This window comes from Puma concolor, chromosome A2 (assembly GCF_028749965.1).
Source record: "Puma concolor isolate L17-30 chromosome A2, mPumCon1.1.hap2, whole genome shotgun sequence".
Taxonomy (NCBI): Eukaryota; Metazoa; Chordata; class Mammalia; order Carnivora; family Felidae; genus Puma; species Puma concolor.
Window position 1 is genome coordinate 47,092,547 of NC_141668.1, and position 23,129 is coordinate 47,115,675.

Below are 23,129 nucleotides of genomic sequence, written 5' to 3' on the forward strand. Positions count from 1 at the left end.
TGTAAGCTTGAAACCCTGGATGTAACTCCAGAGCTTGAGTCCCTAACTCCAGCATGCCATTGTCTACTAATGATAAAGCAGAAGACTCAGTGTGTAGGTCCATCTCTCCATAGCTTCACTCCCTCACTGTTCAAATGGGGAATACTCCCCTCAGCGCTGTGAGACTCAAACGAGATCAAGTTTGTCACACGCAAAAGACTCCTAGTTTTGTATAAACAAATGGCATCCTGCATGGTCAGTCCATTTTATCCGCTTTGATCATATCAGCTAATAACCACCAAATCTTAATTTCCATCTGTTTTCTGTGGAATCAACTCAAGACAAAAGCATGTCTGAAATTTGTCAAAATACATCTGGACTCCAAAGTGGAATCTTATTTAGCTTTAAGCTAGGTTCTCAGGAAAAAAAAAATGTTTTCCAAGCCTAATGAGCAGTTTTGCTGTGAACCCACTTTTGAGAACAAGAGATTGTAATGTAAGGGCTTGGCATGGGACATCGTGTATCACACTGAAATAAAGACATAGGCCAGCAAGGTATGCCCGAAGATTCGAGGTGGAAGGCATTTTCTTTGCCGGGTAACTCCAGAAAACACTTTGACATCCTGTCCGTACCCACAATGTTTTATGATGTATTAAGTCGAGCAAATTGATACCAGAGTGAAGCACTGTAGCAGCTATAAATACCATGATATGCACATGAATTTGTTTGTTGTTTTTAACGTTTATTTATTTTTTTAGATATGAAATTTATTGTCAAATTGGTTTCCATACAACAGCCAGTGCTCCAGTGGTGCATTCAGTTAGCGCACGGTACTTATACACATGAATTTTCGAAGTTTATTTATGGAGAAGGTGGAAGAACGAAAGGCAGGTGACATCATAAGGTCAGGGTTTTTGAGTTACCTGAGCGCTTTTTGTGGATTCTATCCTTGAGAGACTTGCTTCGTATCTTCGGGTGCTATAAATAATATTCAAACACCCAGCCTTACATTTACTTTTAATGTTTACATTGTAAAGGAAAATTGCCTAATTGCTCACCTTCCTAGAATGTTTGCGTTGTATCCTCTGGGTGGAACAACTGTATACATTGAAAAGAAATTTCCATAATTTTTGTAATTGGCTACTTTATACAGACGTTTCCTGCAAGAGAATGAAGGTGTTCGATGGAGGAAACAAACAATCCTTACCCTGACCTACCTAATCAAATATGTATATTTAATCTGTTTCATCACATTTGGAATAGGACTTTTGGGAAAGGAAGGAAAACAGAACAAAGTCATCTGTTTACTGCTTCTCTATAAATAAAGATGAAACTGATGAGCAAGGTAGAAGTCAATGCTGTAAAAACAGAAATAAAGTCCACATGTCATTTTTTCTTTCTTTTCTCTCCCAATTTTGTTATTTAGTGACTGTCGCAACCAAATGGATTGTGAAAGACTTCTTTAGCTGAGAGGGGTGGTATAGAAAGGAAAAGGGGAAATCAAAGAACCCTTAGAAAACAGCAGGAAAAGATTGAATTGTAAGGTAGCCTCTCTGTCTAGAACAACAATTCTCAGTTTTAACTGCAAATCAGAATCATCTGAAGAACCTTAAAAATTTGTAGATACCTGGATCCCATCCCTGGGAATTCTTATGTAATTGATCTGGGGTGGGGCTTCAATGTCAGTATTTTTTAAAGCTCCCCAGTGAGTTTAAAGGGTATTCAAGATGGAGAACCACTGTGGACACCAGCAGTAATCCACAGATCCCCAGGTGGCCTGGGTTTCCAGAGGTCTCATGTCTATGAGAGGAAGGGCATGAGCTATGGAAGATATAGCATTGGCAATCAGGTCATCGGGGGCTGAAGACAGTCATGGTTCTGGAGAGATGGGCAGCCTCTCCACATCCTGGTTCCCTGTTTGTGCTCTTTGTTGGAAAGTTAGGAGACTAAGTAAGGAAATGCCATGAGATGTTTAGCGATCCTTGGGGTTTCCGTATGCTACCCTTCATCTGAAGGCAACAGGTCTCCTTTTCCTCCTCCATCATATCTGAAGTCATCTGACTGATTATCCAGGCAGAAACCACAGCAAACTTTCCAAAGTCTACATTGGAGAAATAAAGATAAACCAGGGAGCCTGGAGTCTGACCCAGACAAAGAGGAAAAAGCTTAATAATTTTAGAAAAAGACAATTTAGGGGGATATATATGCAATATAACAGGAGCCAAGTTGGGGCTGGAAGCTGAACCATCATGTAGGAGCCAAAACAGGGATGTACTAAAGGGAAATGAGGCAACTGGAGATACGGAGAGGGGCATAATAATGGCAAGACACAGAGTTTTTTTGGTGCAAGACTGCTCTGGGAAGTATGATCTTGTGACTTCTCTCTAAGTCTCTAGGATATCCTAAAAGTTCTTGCTGGGCCAGTGTAATTTGACCCAAGTGATGCATGAGGGAGACCAATTTGGCAGAGACCAGTATAGCTCAGAGGGAAGGAAGCTAGAGGCAGTTAGGAGGCCCCTCTGTTGGGTCTTCACCGGGTAACAGGTTCTGAAGGGGCTTGTGGGAATGGCATTATGGCAGTAAACTCAGCAGTGATGTGTTCATTGATTCTGGGGGAAGAGAGTGAAGGAGGATGAGGTGACAACGTGAATTTGTGGTTCTGAGTCTGCATGTCAAGGAGAACAGTGATGCCATCAACAGAGAGTATCAGGAAGATGAACTGATTTGGGAAATAACAGGATAAGTGTTAGATGCTGAGTGAGACATACAGGCAGGTCTTCCGGGTGAAACTATCTGACAGAGAGTAGAAAGTGCTGGACAGGAATTCCAGAGAGGGCAGGAACTGGAGCTAAAGATGTTTGCAGACTGAGTGTGCATATTGGGGAAGTGGGTGTGGAGAGAGAGAAAGAAGAGACTGTGGGATGGTCCAGAGGGTAGGAGAGGTCTACCGAAGCCAAAGGTTTCTGAAAAGCAAGGAGGATGAAGCATGAGAAGGGCTAGGAGACCCATTCTGGGAGTGGGTAGTCTCAAAAGAATTAGCCTCCTAGTTTCTGTGCTAGGAAGTGACCTCCACTTGCCCGTCTTGTACAAATTATAACTTCTTTCAAGGGGTTACTTCTTCCATGAGGTTTTTCTGACGATTCCATTCCTCGATTATTCCCTGTTCCTTAGCATTCCTTCAGTACTTCAAGCCTGCCAATGCATCCTGCATTTCCCTGGGATGGCGGCCTCACACACCTCTCCAGCTGCATGGAAGCAGCTTGACACTTTCTCACCTCAGGGATTATACCAATGGTGTCATGACCGGAAGTCCTGCCTAGCTGCAAGTCCCCGGCGGTGTGTTCTCCACAGGCAGTCCGCGTGATTTTTAGATGTAACCCTGACTATATGACAATCCTGTTTAAAGCCTGTAATGGCTTCCACATGGAAGAAGGATCTGCTCTCAGACTCTGGTGCACAATGGGTCCCGTGGACTTCGTCTCCCTCCGTGCTCCCATCACTCATGTGCTCAGTGGCTCCGGCTGTTTTTGTCTCAGGGCCGTTAAGGTTCCCATTCCTTCTGCTTTAAAGGTTCTTTCCCCAGAATTTCACATGGCTTCCTCTTCCTCACTCTTTGGGTCTTGGTCAAATAGCCTCCTGTCAGCAAGGTCTTCCTTGTCACCCTCAGGAATGCCATATGCTTTTCTTCCACACCACCCCCTACGTTGTTCCCACACTATCCTCTCCGATGGCGTTTGTCAATATTGAAATTATCTTACTCGTTTGTTGTTATTTTCTCTCTTTGTCTAACATCTTGGCTACCAAGATACATATATCTTGGCTACCATGTATTCCCTCTGCCAGGAACACAGTAGGTGCTCATTTATTCTGTATTGAATGAATATTGAAATATTGAGTTTCTCCTGGGTTCAACAACAGTAGAATATATGTATATTTAAGTAGGCTTCATGCCCCAATATGGGGCTTGAACTCATGACCCTGAGATCAAGACCTGAGCTGAGATCAAGAGTCAGAGGCCTAACTGACTGAGCTACCCAGTCATCCCCAGAGTAGAATATTAAAAAAAAAATTTTTTTTTAATGTTCATTCATTTTTGAGAGAAAGACAGAATGAGCAGAGGAGGGGCAGAGAGAGAGAGAGAGAGACAGACAGACAGACAGAATCCAAAGGAGGCTCCAGGCTCTGAGCTGTCGGCACAGAGACCGACGCTGGGCTAAAACTCATGAACCCCAAGATCATGACCTGAGCCAAAGTCAGACACTTAACCGACTGAGCCCCCCAGCTGCCCCCCAGAGTAGAATGTTTTCAAAAATAGATGAAGAAGAATTGATAGACACCTTTTGGGGGGAAATTTAGATTTCCTTGTCTGGTGAGAATGTGCTCTTATGTTTTGCAGGAAGGTCATCAAAACGGCTCTGATCTAGAGGAAGTCATTTGTATCCTTTTCTCCAATAGGACAATTTGACAAAGGGACTGGACCTGACTCAGCCTGAGCTGGAGGAGACATCCTGGTGTTGCTCTTCCAGGTGGGTGGAGAACAGGCAGCCGTATGGATCACGCTTGATCCGGGAACCTGCTGGTATTCGTCCAGAAGAAAGGCAACCTGGGAGGCCATGGCTGAGTGGATTTTAGCACACGAAGTCTGGCCATCGTTTTCTTCTGTCCAGTCACAGTGATGCAGATTTGTATAGTGTTTCCATTGTTCCTCTGTGAGAAGCTCAAACTGCTACAAGGAAAATAAGGAAAGAAAGAGAGGACAACTTACCATATTTGTGCCAAATAACTAAGCCAGACTTGTGGGAAAGGTACTCATGGGCAGGAATTCTCTAGAGTGGGCTCTGTGAGCTAGCAGGAGCTTCTGGAAGTGACTAAGCCATACTAGCTCAAAAGTTGTGTTTCTTATTCTCTTTGGGGAAATGGCTAATAATATTTATCTCTTATTTACAAGGCAGGAGGAAAGATTGGCATAGGAATTAGATGACCTGAGTTCTAATCCTGCACTGCCATCAGCTAGGCAGCCACGTGGCCTTGAGCCAAGTGATGCACTTTTCTGGGCTTCAGTTTCTTTATATTTAAAATAGAGGCACATAACCCTAGCATCTGAAATGAATGTGCAATCAGGTTTTGATTTAACGCATCCCTCCTACGGTGGGCAGGATGTGATCAATCTTCACACCCCACTGCCTCGTACCAATAGAATCTCGTCTTTGATTTGCCGAGCCCGGTCTCCTAACTGAAACTCCAGCTCCTCCACCTGCTGCCGCAGGGCCTGGCGTAGAGTCTGCAGTTGCTCTGCCTCTTCCCTGCACGGAAAGAATAGAAAATCACCAAATTTCACATCACCTCCAAGCGCAGTCCTCCATCGTCTCTCTCAAGATGGAGGTCACTCCTCTGACATTTCTTTTCTCGTCTCTTCTTTTTTCATCTCTTCTTTTCTCTTTTCTTTTCTTTTCTTTTCTTTTCAGTTTATTTATTTTGAGAGAGAGAGAGAGAAAGAGAGAGAGAGAGAGGAGAATGCCAAGCAGGCTCCGCAAGGTCGGCGTGGAGCCCAATGCAGGTCTCAAACCCACAAACCATGAGATCATGGCCTGAGTTGAAACCGAGAGTCTGAAGCTTAACTGACTAGTCACCCAGGTGCCTCACTCCTCTGGCATTTCTTAAAAGGGAATGTCACCTTCTTTATTTGTATCAGTTGCAGACATAGGTATATTACCAGGGCAGGTTTTCTTTCTTTTAAAATGTTTTTTTAAATTTATTTATTTTTGAGAGACAGAGCTTGAGCAGGGGAGGGGCAGAGAAAGAGAGAGACACAGAATCAGAAGTAGGCTCCAGGCTCTGAGCTGTCAGCACAGAGCCCAACGCGGGGCTCGAACCCGCAAACCATGGGATCATGACCTGAGCTGAAGTCCGATGCTCAACCGACTGAGTCACCCAGGCGCCCCAGGTTTCCTTTCTTTTTTAAACAATTCTACTGCAGAATAATTTGCATCCCACAAAATTTACCTATTTTAACAGTATACTACAATGATTTTTAGTAAAGTTGCCAAGTGGTATCTCTCACCACCAGGCAGTTTAGGAATGCTTCCATCTGTCCCATAAAAGCTGTGCCCCTTAACAGTTGAACCCTATTCCCACCCTTCAGGACCAGGCAATGGCTAATCTACTTTTGGGATATATGCTTTTAATCTATGTGAAAATAATGCAGATTTTCAACATTTACATTTGCATAAGTCCCATTGACATCAATTGAAGATATCCTGCTGGCCACCCCCCTCTTCCCAGCTGACTGCCCATCCTCTGACCTCAAATAGCCTTGGCCTTAAAGAGTAAGTGTTGCTATCTAGCAAATAGCTCTCACTGACTCCCACTGAGAAAGCAAAGACAAGAACAGGAAAGCAAAGGAAAAGGACTCATTTCTCATTAATCCTGCTCCCTGGTGCTCATCTGTCCTGCCCTGATTACCTTTCCTTGCTCCAGGTGTGTGGGCTGCTACTTACTTTTATGACTCTCTTCAATAATTACCTTTCCTCCTCTGACATGTCCCTGTAAAAGAGTGCCTGCTGTCCTGTAAGGTGCCGTTCAATTTCCTCTAAATGCTCCCGGAAACACTGGCACACCGTCTTCATGGCTTCCATCTCCTGGACTGTGCACTGAGAACAATTAGAAAAGAGCTGAGAAGGGAGTCCTTCCTGATTCACTGCAAGAGCTCACCATGGCGGAGCCTGCCTTCCCACTTGGGCTCCCTGGTCTGCAGTGGAGCCCTATTGCTAATGTGTGGGGGAGAAAAGAGGGAAAGGCCAGCCTTTGGCTTCTCCAGGCTAGTGGAGGCAATACTGGTCTGGGACAGAAGAGCAGCTGTTATAGGATGGCCCTTGGTGGCATCATGTCCCAGAGACAGAAAGGCTGTCTGGAGGACTAGGTGATGTGGGGGTGCGAGGATGTAGATAAGGGAGAGCAGTAGACAAACGCCCAGAGCAAGGGCTTGTGCTTAGAAAAGTTGAGTCTTGTTAAATCTTGTTTAATTTGGGTGCTGAATACTGCCTCACTCTGAATCTCAATAACATTGAACACATCTGTCTGGATGGTATGTGTTTGATTAGAGAAAGTCTGCTTAGAATATTTTCTTATTAGTCTTAGCCCTGCTTAACCACAATCCCTGGTGGTGAAATCTGCAGGATCAGCTCCATGTAGCTAACAAGCTCATCTGGAGTAAGGCAGACATAGATGAGGCATCCTACTCTCTTCATGAAGTGAATCTAGAATTGAACTCTGTCTATTCTCCCTATCCTGCTCCTTATTGCTCCTGATGTGAACCGTTCTTTAAATCGTACTTTCTCTGCATGACTGTGCTTCTGCCTTGGTTTCCTAATTTATGTATCTTCCTGCAGCCCCTAAACCCAGTCCATTTGTCAGGAACCTCACGATTTGCTGAATTTTTACTAGTTACCCGCCTAGTTTTCCAGCCCAGGTTGGATCATGCTTTGAATAGATGCATGATCCAGAACGCCAGCATCTCCATCCATCTGACTTTAAGTGACATTAATGCTTTTTAGACTGTAATGCTCTCTCTCCCAGGCCTGGTAGAGCTTCTGGAAAGCTCTTTAATTTTTTTTAAATGTTTATTTATTTTTGAGATACCAAGAGAGACAGAGCATGAGGATGGGGGGCAGGCAGAGAGAGGAGATACAGAATCTGAAGCAAGCTTCAGGCTCTGAGCTGTCAGTACAGAGCCCATATGGGGCTTGAACTCACGAATGGTGAGATCATGACCTGAGCTGAAGTCGGATGCTGAACTGACTCAGCCACCCAGGCACCCCTGGAAAGCTCTTTAAAAGAAACTGATTTTCATGGCAGCCCTCTTTCAACTTCCTCTTATTCCTTCCACAGAGACTGGTCTTACAACTGTGTTAATTCCTCTTAGCCCTGTTTTTAGGAAGTCCCAGATTTCTTACTCTTGTCCCCAAAACGCCATGGTCAAATCCTGGCAGCCTCATGGTTATTTTTACTAAAATTGTCACAATGGATATATTTTCCTTCAAGTGATGTTTTTCTACTGAAAACTCCTCATCATTTTGCTTTGAGAGTTCAGTTTTGATTCCGTCCTCTAATATTTTTATATGAAAAACATACTTTACATGGCAAAACTCTCAAATTACTTTGGCTTCAGTGTGAGTACATTCGAACCAGGTAGAGGAGTCTTTGAACTGTTATTGATGTTGACAAGCATGCTTGAAAGGTGACCTCAGTAGGGCTCTTGAAACCAGAAAAATCTTAGAGGCCACGGAGGGCTCTTATTATGAGAAGTGTTCTGAAACGGAATGGCAAACTGACTTGTCCAAGGTCAAAAAAGGGCAGATTTCAAGCCCAGGTATCCTGATTCATTTATTCTCTTCTCAAGATCTAACTGAGTTATAGCAGGGATTATTAACTACAGTGTAGCTGGACACAGGGAGAAGTTATTCGTTTCTTAAGAGTGAGTTGTTGGGGCGCCTGGGTGGCGCAGTCGGCTAAGCGTCCGACTTCAGCCAGGTCACGATCTCGCGGTCCGTGAGTTCGAGCCCCGCGTCAGGCTCTGGGCTGATGGCTCGGAGCCTGGAGCCTGTTTCCGATTCTGTGTCTCCCTCTCTCTCTGCCCCTCCCCCGTTCATGCTCTGTCTCTCTCTGTCCCAAAAAAATAAATAAAAACGTTGAAAAAAAAAATTTAAAAAAAAAAAAAAAAAAAAAGAGTGAGTTGTTTGAATGGTCCTAATTGACAAGTTCTAGGGATGGTGAGGCCAGGGGCATGGAAATATGGCGTTCAAGTAGGCTGAGCATTAGACACATTAAATATTATGCTTCATCTAGTTATTTTAGGGTAACCCTTTGTGATTGGAAGGCATGCAGGGCTGGGATTTAGGAGTAACTGATGGCCATTTGGTCCCGGAGAAGGGAGTGATGTGGAAGATTCTGAAACACTGCCATCTTCTGGTCATTTGGAAATACTAAAGCTACATTTCAGCTCTAGAACAGGTATAGAAGTAGTTTCAGAAAAAAGGAAAAATTTCGGCAAGGAAAACAAAAAAGAAGTTGTTTTGAACTCTTTTTTCCAATATAAGTGTTGGGTTGTAACCCAAGGTTAATTGAAGGCCTACTTTGCTGACCCAAGCCCATTAAAACAGACTTTAACTTCAATAGTAAGAGCAACAGCACCAGAAAACATTGAAACTTCACTTTTGAGTTGGCTCTGATTACTTTCTATGTTCTGTGTATGCTTCCTTTTTATTTAAATCTAAATAATAAACATTATAGAAGCATTTTCTAATATCTAAAAATCTTTTTCAGATAATATCATTTTCTTTCCTGGAGAGTTTTTTTTAAATTAATAACTTATTATGAAGAATTCACACACATATATAAGAATTAATCATACCTACAAACCATTATTTTAGATGACTCACAGGACAACAAAAATGGAATCTGCCAATTAGTCAAATGAGTCTCTGCACAGTTACATATTTCTCTGTAAGGGGATGAGATGGGGATTTTTTCTGAGTCTTTTATCTAAAATTGCACTTACTTTCAATGCGCAGCTGGAACTTCCATTGACAGGTAAGAGATAGTACCTATCCCTGCCTATAATCTTCATGTGGTTCAAGATCCATTTTCCAGATAATTTTTTTTATAAATAATTTTTGTAGTCCTAGCTAGCACTTAGCATCTGATTTAGAGACATTTTTCTCCAGAATATTTTTCAGGCCTTACAAACCCAGACTCACTCACCACAGATGGCTTTTCTCTTCATTCTTGAGTTTGTTCTTCAGTTTAAGTAGCCTCCTCTCATGGGTGAATGCATTCCCCCATTTTTACTTGCTTTTCTGCAAGTGTGTGTGTGTGCATGTGTGTATACCCGCACATAAGTATAATAATGCACGTGTGTGTGCTGATTATTTTCTTTGAATGTATGTTTGTGGTTCCTTGAATCTAAATACGGAGAAATGCACTGTCATCTAATAGAACCTGACATGCTATGCATTTCAGGATGTATAATGTCAGATCAAGTTGTTGTAAAAATAGCATCAAAAAAATTTTTTTAATGTTTATTTTTGAAGGAGAAAGAGACAGAGTGTGAGCTGGAGAGGGACAGAGAGAGTGGGAGACACAGAATCTGAAGCAGGCTCCAGGCTCCCAGCTGTCAGCACAGAGCCCGACATGGGGCTTGAACCCGTGAGATCATCACCTGAGCTGAAGTTGGACTCTTAACTGACTGAGGCACCCAGGTGCTCCCTCATTTTTTTTTGGATAATTGTGAATTCTAGGAGGAGAGCAGGCTAAGATAATGTGAGACAAGGTTTTAGAAGACATGAGCTGGTTGTATGGACACTCTCATTTAAACGCCTACTCATTTGAAAGCCACACACAAGTCTAAAGATGGTCATTGTGCATAATGAGATGCAAAATCCCTGTATTTTCTGCAGAAGTGCTGATGTCTCATAGTGTCAAGTGAAGAGAAAGGTCTATTTCCACTTGCCAGATCTCTCCGCACAGCTGGGGCTACGTGGGCCCAAGGTCATCTGTTAACACCAACTAGAGAAGTGAGGAGGGCTCTGTCTGCATGGAGGGTCACTCACCCCTGGCACTGGCCCAGGCTTAATCGGTGGTCCTCGTTCTAATCAGTGTCTTCCTGCCTGGCTTCCAGAGCCAGTCCTTATCCTGTACCTGGCTCTGAGCTTCCCCCCATGCTATGTCTCAGAAGCAGCCATACAATTAGTATTTTCTAGGGCTTTCTGTGTGCTGGGCACTGTTTTGAGTGCCTGAGTGTGCTGAGTGCTTCACAAGCAATCTCTCACTTAACCTAAAACAAGCCTGTGTTGGTGGCATGAATAGTCTCCCTATTTTATAAAACAGGCTCAGAGAGCGTTCATACCTTGTGCTAGATTATTCAGCTAAGTGAATTTAGGACAGAGAACTGTTCAATCAGACTGAATTGGAGATGAGGTACAGATGCGTTACTGTTTATAACCTTACACATGACTTTATTGTTCTAGATCCCTCTGTAAATGGGGATTAATAATGAAATTTGCCTCCTTACTTCAGAAGGTGATTGATTGGACGCATCAGATAAGAAGAAATTTGAAGGCATATATGGTAAGCTATAAAACACTTTACAGGTACTACTCATGATCTGAGATAGAAAGGCATGCCCTCAGTGCCCGCATTCAGGAGGCCTGAACATTATCCCCAAGGTGGTATCGCTCCATCTGTCTTCCCGTCTTTGCAGAGATGAATACTTACAGAACACAACTCCCTCACTGTAGTGTCCTGAAGGACGTTCAAAGTCTTCATGAACTGGGCCTCCAGATGATTATGGAAGCATGGGCAGTGCCTACAGGCTGACGGCGCAGGGTTGGGGCTCTGCCTCTCTGAGTGGCAGTGCGAACAGTGATGACAGCAGACACAGCAGTGAGCGGATACGGCATGGCTGATGCCCGCTGGGTAGATACGAGGGAAGCCTGTGTCTAGAGAGGCAGATTTGGTGAGACTTGGGGCCGAAGAGCAATGCCAGGGCCTAGGCTCACGTATATAGGTCTGAATGGAAACATCACTGCACTGTCTTGATTCTGTCTCCAGTCCTGGTTCTGTTGTGGGGACAGGGTCACACAGAGTGCATTCTAAAGTTGTTCCTTTAGAATCAGTCCCCAGAGCCACAGCATTCTGAGCAGCTGATGCCAGATTGGAGGACATCTGGACGGTCACAGCCTTGGAGCTAACAGTGTTTGAGTCAGCATTTGGAGGAAGGTTTTCCATCTCAGATTCTGCCCTAGGTGGTATTTGACCCAAAGCACTAAATGTTGGCTTTGCTTGGGGAGTATCTCCAGCCAGTTTGCCTAGGTGGGGAATGGATTTTCCGGATATTTGAATGAGGTCAACTGTATAGGGCACGATGTTACTGGGCTTGGGGTCGTGCTGTGGTGGACTTTCTCCCATCGGTAAGATACTGTTGGTGTCAGAATAAGTTTTACTGCCTTCTTCTTCGGTTGGGGCCTCAGAGTCAACATGGAGGAACTTGTTGTGAGCAGGTTCCATTCCAGGTGATCTTTGGAACTCGCAGCAGTGGCTTTGCACATGTGTTTCCCTAGGCCCCTCAGGCTTCAGCAACCCGTCCTTCATTTTTGCGATATGGGTCGCCATAAACCCCAGAGGACAATCACGTGTGGAGGTGACTGTGCCCACCACAGTCTCACATTCAGTTGGGGGCATGGGTGGGGGCTGCCTCACGTGGCTCCCTTTCCCCGAGGGCTCTCCCCCTCTGCTGGTCCTGTGAAGGGCACTGTCCGGAGTCAGTGGCCGTGGTGGCTCCTCCATGTCATCAAACTGAGACTCTTTCTCCGCCATTTGTATCGAGGCCTTTTCTTCCAAGAGACTCCAGCCTTGATATGGAAAGGATGTGCTCACCATACCCTTGTAATCAGACTCATCTGACTCTGGTTGGCAGCCCTGGGGTGAGACTGCATGCTGGCTCTGATCCCTCGGCTGTCTACAGCCATCCTCAGCAGGACTCTGGATGCTTGGCAAGGAAGGCATCTGTGTGAGAAACCAGGATAAAGGCAAATGGGTCGGGAGGGTGGTGGAGGCACTCGGTTTAAGAAGTGGGTGTGTCTGGGGCACCTGGGTGGCTCAGTCTGTTAAGCGTCTGACTCTTCATCTTGGCTCAGGTCATGATCTCATGGTTCATGGGTTTGAGCCCCACCTCTGACTCCGAGCTGCAGACCCTGCTTTAGATTCTCTCTCTCTCTCTCTCTCTCTCTGCCCCTCCTCAGCTCACACACGCACGCTCTCTCTCTCTCGGGAAAAAAAAAAAATGTGTGTGTCGTTTCTTTATCATTACCATTGACTTAGGAGTCAGGAGATCAGGGTTACAAATTCAGGTGTATGTTAGTTTACTACTTTAACTGGGACCTTCTCTCTAGGAGGCTCACCTTCGTTATTTAGCAAAGTCAAAAGAAAAAAAAAAGGAAAGGAATGCTAAGCTTTATGGCACCTTGCTTTTTTTTTAATTTGTTTAATGTTTATTTATTTTTGAGAGAGACAGAGTGTTGAGTGGGGGAGGGGTAGAGAGAGAGGGAGACACAGAATCCGAGGCAGGCTTGGAGCTGTCAGCAAGGAGCCCGAGGCAGGGCTCGAACTCAAGGACTGCTAGATCATGACCTGAGCTCAACTGGCTGAGCCCCCCAGGTGTCCCTATGGCACCTTGTTTATTGTGACTTCATCGTCCCCTGTCCCTTGGGTGCCTAGGGTGCATATCTTCTTTTTTTTTTTTTTTTAATTTTTTTTTCAACGTTTTTTGTTTATTTTTGGGACAGAGAGAGACAGAGCATGAACGGGGGAGGGGCAGACAGAGAGGGAGACACAGAATCGGAAACAGGCTCCAGGCTCCGAGCCATCAGCCCAGAGCCCGACGCGGGGCTCGAACTCACGGACCGCGAGATCATGACCTGGCTAAAGTCGGAAGCTTAACCGACTGCGCCACCCAGGCGCCCCAAGGGTGCATATCTTCTAAGGGCTGGTTGCCCTTTTCCAAATGTGGCAGCGTGTTATCTACTTATCTTTCTTTTTACTCCTATTCCAGCCCTCCAGGGACTTTCTACCTGCAGGGGCAGTGGTTCTGGTGGTTCATCCAGGAACCCGCTGCTGTCAGACTGGCAGCTGTTTTCTCTGTTCACTGTGGCACCTGTAGAAAGAAATAAAGAGGCCTGGAGTAAGTGAAGGGAAATAGGCTGTCAACAGGACTGAGATCAAACCCCCTCTGTGCCCGACATGCCGTAGATCCTCATAAATGCCCAATGCAGAAATGTAGATGAAGGAGGGAATTACAAGGATTTACTTTATCGATTGTCAGAGGGCCCATGGAAAATCGTGCCACTGGTTTCCTGATACAAGGAGTAAAAACATGAAATAAAGTAAAAAGAACTACCATCTCTTAAAACTAAATAACAAATGATTGTGATGCGTCTTGACTAAGGGGAAGAAAATCCAGCAGGAAATGCATGTGTCTTAAATGCCACGCTGATAAAACAATAAAAAACAAAATGTATATATCTGTGTGTATATATTTGGCAATGAATTGAATATTATGGCCCCCAAAAGTCATATGTTGAAATCCTAACCCCCACGGTGATGGTATTAAGAGGTGGGGCCTTCAGGAAGTGATCAGGAAATGAGAGCCGAGGTCTCATTAATAGAGTTAGTACCTTATAAAAAAGACCCCAGAGAGGAGAGCCCCCTTGTCCCTTCCACCATGCAGGAACACAGTGAGAAGGTGACCATCTGTGGACCAGGAAGTGGCTCTTCACCAGGCACTGAAATGGCCCAGCACCTTGATCTTGAACTTCTAGCCTCCAGAACTGGGAGAAATACATTTCTGTTGTTTATAAGCCACTCAATGTGTGGTATTCTGTTATAGCAGCCCTAACTAAGACATGTATATCTTCTTTCTTTTTTTTTTTTTTAATGAAATGTTAGATAAGAACCTAGCTAGCTTCATCTGGACTCTATATGACTACAAGTCTGTGCTCATGTTTTAGACTGCTTCTCTTGTCATTGCAATAGGCTGGAAGGGGCAGAGAAAGAACAGTGTTAAGTGAGGGCAGATAACAACTTTGTAAACATAAGCGTCTGGAAATTCTAAATCTATTTGAACTTTTTGCATAGATATGTTACATTAGCGGGGGTGGGGGATATGGGTGGCTACTGGAGGATCAACTTGCTAAAGATTAAATTGTAGGATTTTTTTGCTGCTCTTTAATAAGAAATGCTTCATGGGGTTAGAAGAGGAAGTCACCTGGGCAGAGGGCATTTGGAGAATAGCTCTTCTTCTACAAGAAGCAGAAAGAGGAGCCTCATTTGTCCTAGGAGAAAGGTTGGGTGTGGGTCTAAGTGAGAAACGGGGAATTTACCTTTGCTTGAAGCACTAGCTGCTGCAGAGGAGTTAAAAGCAAAAAGCACACAAACAAGCAGTCCAACCTCTGCTTAAGTGTTCTGGATCCAGCCCTCAAGGGAAGCCCCACTAATAAGGGTAGCAGCACCTCATCTCCTCGTAGGACTCTCTCCCACCAGTCTTAACTGCCCATCTGTCTGAACAGAGATAATTGGTGGAGATGTGGTTCCAGAGGTGGTCGCCCCAACCCAAATTCCAACTATCCCATCCTGGGGTCAGAGTAAAGAGAAAGAAGCTTAGCTTTGTAGAATCTAAGTTTATAAACTCCATATTCTTTAATTCAGCCTCCATTAAAGTGAAAATCTAAAAATCAGAGACTGTTTTTTTTTAATATGAAATTTATTGTCAAGTTGGTTTCCATACAACACCCAGTGCTCATCCTAACAGGTGCCCTCCTCAATGCCCATTACCCACCCTCCCCTCCCTCCCACCCCCCATCAACCCTTAGTTTATTCTCAGTTTTTAAGAGTCTCTTATGGCTTGCCTCCCTCCCTCTCTAACATTTTTTTTTCTTCCCCTCCCCCAAGGTCTTCTGTTAAGTTTCTCAGGATCCACATAAGAGTGAAAACATATGGTATCTTTCTTTCTCTGTATGACTTATTTCACTTAGCATAACACTCTCCAGTTCCATCCACGTTGCTACAAAAGGCCAGATTTCATTCTTTCTCATTGCCAAGTTGTATTCCATTGTGCATATAAACCACAATTTTTTTATCCATTCATCAGTTGATGGACATTTAGGCTCTTTCCATAATTTGGCTATTGTTGAAAGTGCTGCTATAAACATTGGGGTACAGGTGCATCAGCACTCCTGTATCCCTTGGGTAAATTCCTAGCAGTGCTATTACTGGGTCATAGGGTAGATCTATTTTTAATTTTTTGAGGAACCTCCACACTGTTTTCCAGAGGGGCTGCACCAGTTTGCATTCCCACCAACAGTGCAAGAGGGTTCCCATTTCTCCACATCCTCTCCAGCGTCTATAGTCTCCTGATTTGTTCATTTTAGCCACTCTGACCAGCGTGAGGTGGTATCTCAGTGTGGTTTTGATTTGTATTTCCCTGCTGAGGAGTGATGTTGAGCATCTTTTCGTGTGCTTATTGGCCATCTGGATGTCTTCTTTAGAGAAGTGTCTATTCATGTTTTCTGCCCATTTCTTCACTGGATTATTTGTTTTTTGGGTGTGGAGTTTGGGGAGTTCTTTATAGATTTTGGATACTAGCCCTTTAATATGAGACTGTAAGTTTTTAATAGCTGAAACCTAGAGCGATGGGAGAAAATTTGAGAAAACAATGTCTTTAACCTTGCTGTTACCTCTTATTCTATAGTTAATGGTAAAACATGGAAAATGGTTTCTGGTTATAGACTTAAAGAAGACTTCTGCTTCTGGCAAGCTGGAGTAATAAGAACTATATTTCCCTCCCCTGAAACAACTAAAAAACTGGACAAGGTATGTGAAAAAATGGTTTCAAGAGTACAGGCATCAGATAATTAAAAATGGCTGTAGCTGTCCCTGAAAGTCAGGAACAAATAATGTGGGCCCTATGATCACTCAGCTTCCTGCCTTGAGACGGTTTGCAGGCTGTGGTGTAGGGAGGGAGGGCAGACCCAGGCAGAACCTGGCAGACTCCCTAAGTTGAAAAGATAAAACTAAGAGTCTGGAATGGCTGAGCCAGCTGGAGTTTGCAGGGAAGAGTGGAAGAGAGGAGAGATCTTCACAAAGAGATAACTCACAGAAACCCCCCTTAGTATTTACCGGAGGGCTGATCAGCTCCTGAGGAAACACCAAAGACTAGGGAAAGAATCACTGGAAAAGATTAAAGGCACAGTGCCTACCACTCATGCAGGCCTGGAATAGTGCAATGCTTCCATCAGCCAGATTCCCAAGCCTCACAATTCTCAGAGCACTGGTGAGGCAGAGTACTCAGAAGGTCTTACTTCAGGAGTGAGGACTAATTAAGCCTAGAATGAGCATTTCCCCCCACATCACAAATCCTAAAAGTGAGAGTTGAAAGGATCAAACTGTTTCCCAGTAACTCAGCTGTGTCCCAGACCTAAGCTCAAGCATATTTATGGAAATAGAGTAATATCTAGCACCCACAAAGTAAAATCTACAATATCTGGCATCTAACAAAAAATATCAGGCATGTAAAGAAGCAGAAAAGTATGACCCATCGTGAGGAAAACAACCCAATAAACTGAAACTGACACAGATGTTAGAATTACCTACCAGGATAATGGTCTGACAATGGTCCATATGTTTAAGAAGCTAGAAGAAAGATTAAATATGATAAGGAGGAGACTGCTGGATATTAAAAAATACCCAAATAGAAATTCCAAAAATGAAAACTACAATGTCTCAGGTAAAATACATATTGGGTGGAATTAACAGCATTTTAGAAATTGCAGGAGAAAAAATTCATGAAATTGAAGACATAGCAGTAGAAAGTATCCCTAATACAAAACAGACATTATAGCTTTCAGCCTTTTGGCTAAGGTCAAGTGTAAAAAACAGAGATTAAAGAAAAATTTCTTTAAATCAAAAGAGCATCTGTGAGCCATGGGACAAGCCAAGTAATGGAACATGTAGGTCATTGGAATATCCCAAAGAGGAGGGGGTGCACTGGAAGAAATGTTTCAAAAAAAAGTTTCTTTCAAGATGTTCAACAAACCTCAAGCACAAGAAATATATACCAAGAAGAAAACTGTACCAAGGTACATCAAAGTGAAATTTTCCAACACAAATGATGAAGAGAAAAGTCTTAAAATCAGCCAGAAACAAAAAGACACATTATACACAAAGGAAACAAAGTTAAGGAAGGCAGAGAGTTTCTCCCTGGAAATGATCTAAGTGAGAAGACAGTGGAGTGACATCATTGCAGTGTTGTAAGAAAAAAAGGTGCAGGTAAGTTTTAAAGATTTTTTTTTCAATTCTCTAAATCTTTTAAAATAACAACTAACTCTTTAAACAAGGGGCGCCTGGATGGCTCAGTTGGTTGGGCCTCCGACTTCAGCTCAGGTCACGATCTCACAGTCCGTGAGTTCGAGCCCCGCGTCGGGTTCTGGGCTGATGGCTCAGAGCCTGGAGCCTGCTTCCGATTCTGTGTCTCCCTCTCTCTCTGCCCCTCCCCCGTTCATGCTCTGTCTCTCTCTGTCTCAAAAATAAATAAACGTTAAAAAAAAAATTTAAACAAAAAACACTAACAGTGTAGTGTGAGGTTTATAACAAAGACCTAGGAGAGTAAAACAAACGAACCAACAATCACCTGTTATAAAACTGAGTAGTTTATATGGAAGGAACTCCCTCTGAAGTTTCCCTTTAACTATGAGGTACAATCTTTACAGAGACCTTAGCCTGGGTAACAGAATACTTGTTTACTTGTTGACAAAGTAAATAGTGTATACCTGTTGTATATTTATTATAGGAAATTTACTTGTGTAATATTTACAGAATATGGTATAATATTTAAGACTTCACTGCTCTTGTTATAATTAACTCAACCAATATTAAAACTCTTCTAGAGTTTTAGTTTTTTAGTCTTCTAGGCTCTTAGTTTTGTCTTTCAAATCACCTATTTTTCTCCTTATATCAACTATGGCTATGAAATAAATGATGATTAGGGCAGAAACCTTTCAAACTCTCAATGCAGAATGTCAAATACTTTTTTGGTACCACCCAAGGGCCCTGATCACTTTGGCTGGGGCCTCTCCACTGACTAGCCCTCCAGAGTGGATGGCTGATCATCAAGAGTTTTCTACACAAGACTCCTGTTCCAGTTTACGTGCTTTGGGACCCACATTCTACTTAGCCCCCAGAACCACTTTGCAGTAGACAGAGCATGGGACAGGAGAAAGCAAGAAGGGACTGATTTTTACCAATCACTCTCCGTCCTCATACCATGTAAACGTTAAAGGGCCCAGAGATATTTGATAGCTGGGTTGAACCTTGCTGAAGGACGGACAAAACAGCTTTGGAACCTCTTCCTCTTTCTATATGTTTTGGTGCAAGATTTGCACCGCAAGCTGTGAAGGACTCCAGGTACCTCATTAGTCTTTGAACTTACTAGATAATCCCTAACCAATTACTATTATTGAGTATAAGCTTCATATAAAATGGTTGCTATTCCTCTTCTTACAAGTCTAAGATGAAATTGTGCATTCAAGTACTAGAACAAAATTCTATGTTGGAGTTCATTCCTCCATATGCTGGTTGGTCCATATCAATCTGGTCCAAATGGAAATAAACAACCACTACATAAAGGGCCTCTAAAAGGTAAAAAGAGTAATTTCCTCTAAGATGGATGTTTAAAAATTATAACCGTTACCTTAAGTTAATTACACTAGTGCAAAGCACAACAAACAAAAACAACAAAAATAACCTCTGAAACTCATTTAAGTGTATTTGTGAAACAACCAGATTTTGAGAGTTTTTCTTTGATGGTGAGATCAAATGGTGGAATTGGGCATAGTTCTCCCAGGAATAGAGGCTTGTTTATCTTGTATTTTAGGAGTCAAATACATGCATCTGAATCATTTAGAAAGAGTCACCAAGCAAAATGTGGGCCAGTTTACAGATGGTTTAGTTTCTTCAGAAAACGAAAAATCTTTCTTGCCTATAAACCACCTTTTCAGCAACTAGACAATAAACATCTTGAAATTGGGTTTGCAAAATTCTAAACATTCCCTTAAGGTTGTAGCGATTAAATGATACAAAGGGTGAGAAACTTCCCCACCCAGGGTGGCTACAATAGATCAATAGATGATGAAACAAACAGACAAATTCAAACGTGTTTGTTTGTTACTCCTATGTCCTCACACCTAATAAGTGATATGGAGAGCAAGACTTATGGGAAGACAGTATGGCCTCTGGTGGGAGTGATGGAAGTACTACCAGCACCCCCAGGCCAACCCAGCTCAGTTGCTGAAGCCATCTAGGCCAGGTTTGGGAGAACTTTAGAAGCCTCATCACCTACAATGGAATTTTCCACAGACTCTTAATATGCCCAAGAACTACAGCTCCTCCTTAATTCACTAGGTTGGGGCTTTGACTTCCCACCTTACCTCTACCTACCAGTCTTTTTCTCCTAGCTAGATCTTATTATTCAAACCCTCCACTACGGGAGGGATCCTGTTCCAAACCACCATCAGCCATCTTATGGGTTTGTCATGCCCCTTTTAGACTGCTGGGTCCCCCACTCTGCCAATCCTGTAACTCAAGGGGGCTAACTTCTCTACATCATATGTTACTGAGATCCATACAGGTCCCATAACTGAGTCATTTAGAAAATCTGGAACCAGATCTACTAGATTCAGATTCTGACTCTCTCATTTATTAGCTGTGTGATCTAGGGCACACCATTTATGCTCTCTGAATGTTTCATCATGGGAAAAAGAATAAATGTGGTAATGATAGATTACTTGTGGGTTGTGATGAGGGTAATATTTAATAATACATGTTGGATACACGAATACTTGAAGACTTTCTGTAAAAGATTATATATATATATATATATATATATATATATATATATATATATATAAATTTTTGTGACAGAGTAACATTACCAATTAGAATTCTGTCACTATTAATATCATCAATAAATTATATTAATAACTTAATAATATTAATAAATATCATTAATATTTACCATTATTAATATTTGTTAGAAATGACTTTTTTCAGCACAGGACTGTCTTCACAGAGTTAGATTTTACCATCCCAGGTGGGTGGACCCTGCCTGGGTAAGACTACTTCACTGCCTAATAAGTTTGAAACATTTCTGCCCGCCAGGAGACAGATGCCTCAGGCACTTTGCCTGAATAATCAGCAGGTGGCAGCATTACACCAACCACAGAACAGAGGAGCCAGGGCCCCGCCCTGAGTCTCTGGAATGGCTAAAAGTAGTCAGAAAAGTCAACTCAAAGGGTTGCTTTTCTGAGCTGAGCTGATAATAACTTCTGAATCCTAAGTAGAGAGTTTTACTCTCAATGTAGTCTGAGTTCCTAGAGGCTCAGGAGAAAGGAAGTCTATGGAATTGAAACATAAATGAGGGAGGGAGGAAAAGAAAAGGAGTCTTTAGGGGGTGTACCAAGTACTGGAGTTGTATAGAGCAGAATAGTTCAGCCTTAAATTGGGGCTCACTGTCTACATGGATCTATTATACTTCACCGATTTCTTTGCCATGTTCCCCTCCCTTCTGCCTCCTAGTGGGAGAAAATTCTGTGACAGCTCTGTGGTGAGGTTGAGTCACAGAGGCCAATTATCTTGGAACTGGACTGGACATTACAGACTATGCAAACTTAGATGCCTCAGGAGCTGGGCATGGCATAAACTTGTGAAGCAGCTAGAATGCAAGACAATAGGGACAGTGTGAAGTGTCTGGACTCCAGAGGCTGTGTTCCCCCAAAGGCATTTTAAAAATGAATTTTACATGTTTTATAGAGCAAACAAAAGTCAGTTCTCCAGGTTGGAAGATAGAATGGTATCACCTATCATCCAATGCAGGAATCCCTTCCAGAACATTCCTTACAGATGGCCATCTAGCTAGTGCTTACACGTTTGTGGTGACAGGGACCTACTTCTATCGAGTCAGAGCATATCATACCTTTTATAAAATGCTTCTTATATTGAGCTGAATCTGCTTTAGCATTTTCCATTTCTTGGTCACAGTTTGCTCCAGGGAGTAATACCGAACATGTTTAATCCCTTCTCCTCAAGACAGCTCTCTTGTACTCTCCAGGCCTTTCCTCCTCAGCTTAAATATCCCCAGATCCTTTAAATCAGCCCTCACAGGGCAGAGTTTTTAAGCCATTGTCTTGTACTTTTGAATAAGCATTACCCAGTAATGTTTGCTATACGATCCAGAACTCAGAACTAGATTCAGTAGGTGCGATGTGGTCTGACCAACATGGAGTACAGGAGGATTCCCCTTTGCCTACTTCTGAATATTTCACTCCTATCCACACAGCCCAAGGGTTAGTCTAGTCAGATGTTGGGTTCCCAGTTGAGTTATACTGAGATCAGTCTCTATTTTGTTTTCTTGTGAAATTTGGTCTGGCTAATCCTGTCAAGATGATTTTGATCTTCATTCTAAAATCTGTTGGTGTTACCTTTGGCTTTGAAACCCATTCTTGCTGTGGGCCAAGCCACTGAGAATACTCTGAAGAGAAGAGGCATGACACAGAGCCGGGGGGTGCTCTACTGCAAACCCTCGTTCTTTCATTTCACAAACGTTCACTGGGCCCCTGCGGGATCCTACACTGTTCTAGAAACTCCTGCACAACATCAACAAAGGTACCCGCCCTCACAGAGCTTATATTTATCTTGACTGTGATCCTAGAACCGAAGAATGGCTGAGAACATTCGTGATTGTGGCAAATATTCCTGAAGCAATTTGATTCTTCCATCTATGCCAGCAGGTTTGGACGGAGGAGTTTCTATCCTATCAAGATTTCTACATAAGGTTTTTATAACTTCCATGAGTGCCTTCTCGACATTTTTGTTTCAACCTCTTGTTACCTGGGAATTCTTCCTTCCTTTCTTTTTCTTTTTTTTTTTTTCTTTTCTCTCTTTCTCTCTTTCCCTTTCTTCCTTCTCTCTGTCTCTGTTCGTTTATTGCTCTAGGCTTAGCAGTCTTTCCTCTGTTCTTTAGTGAGAATGAACTTTCTTTATCATTACCAAAAAAATAAAAAGAGAGAGAGAGAGAGAGACAGAGACAGAGACACAGAGAGAAAAGCTGCTTCTCTAAGCTGCTTCTTTTGGCTTAATACCATTAGTTGTTTTTTAGCATTGCAGAAGTAGTACATGCTGGTGAAGAAAATTATGAAAATGAAAAAATGTCAGTAAGAAAATAAAAATCACCTATACTCTAACCATGCAGGAAAATTACTATAATATGTCTATAGGTCTTTAAATCCATCACAGTTTCTTTGTGCACCTGTCTTTGTGTGTATTTTGTGAAATTAAAATCATAACAGACACAATTTATAATCTGCTTCTTTTCACATAATAGATGTGAGCTTTTTTCTTTCCAAAAATTCCTTATAATGTGTGTGTGCACATGTGTGTGGTTGTGAACACATGCATTTCTTTTTCAGACTGTGGTATAAGAATTGTGCCACTTGTGTGGCAAATAACTGGGTAGGTTTCTGTCTGTTTCTATGCCCTCAAGCAGCTTG

General features: G+C 42.8%; 1 protein-coding gene across 3 annotated transcripts in view; it reads right to left on the reverse strand.

Moving 5' to 3' along the window:
• Positions 1-4,103: 4,103 nt before the first annotated feature.
• Positions 4,104-23,129, reverse strand: part of ITPRID1 (ITPR interacting domain containing 1) — a 105,356-nt gene continuing 86,330 nt past the window's right edge. For all 3 annotated transcript variants that reach the window (XM_086693180.1, XM_086693188.1, XM_086693199.1), the window contains 5 exons: positions 13,605-13,687; positions 11,251-12,540; positions 6,502-6,629; positions 5,171-5,282; positions 4,104-4,705 (listed from right to left, as the gene is read on the reverse strand). In XM_086693180.1, coding sequence (XP_086549306.1) covers positions 4,400-4,705; positions 5,171-5,282; positions 6,502-6,629; positions 11,251-12,540; positions 13,605-13,687 — 1,919 coding nt within the window. In that variant the 3' untranslated portion in view covers positions 4,104-4,399. The remainder of the gene's footprint in view (positions 4,706-5,170; positions 5,283-6,501; positions 6,630-11,250; positions 12,541-13,604; positions 13,688-23,129) is intronic.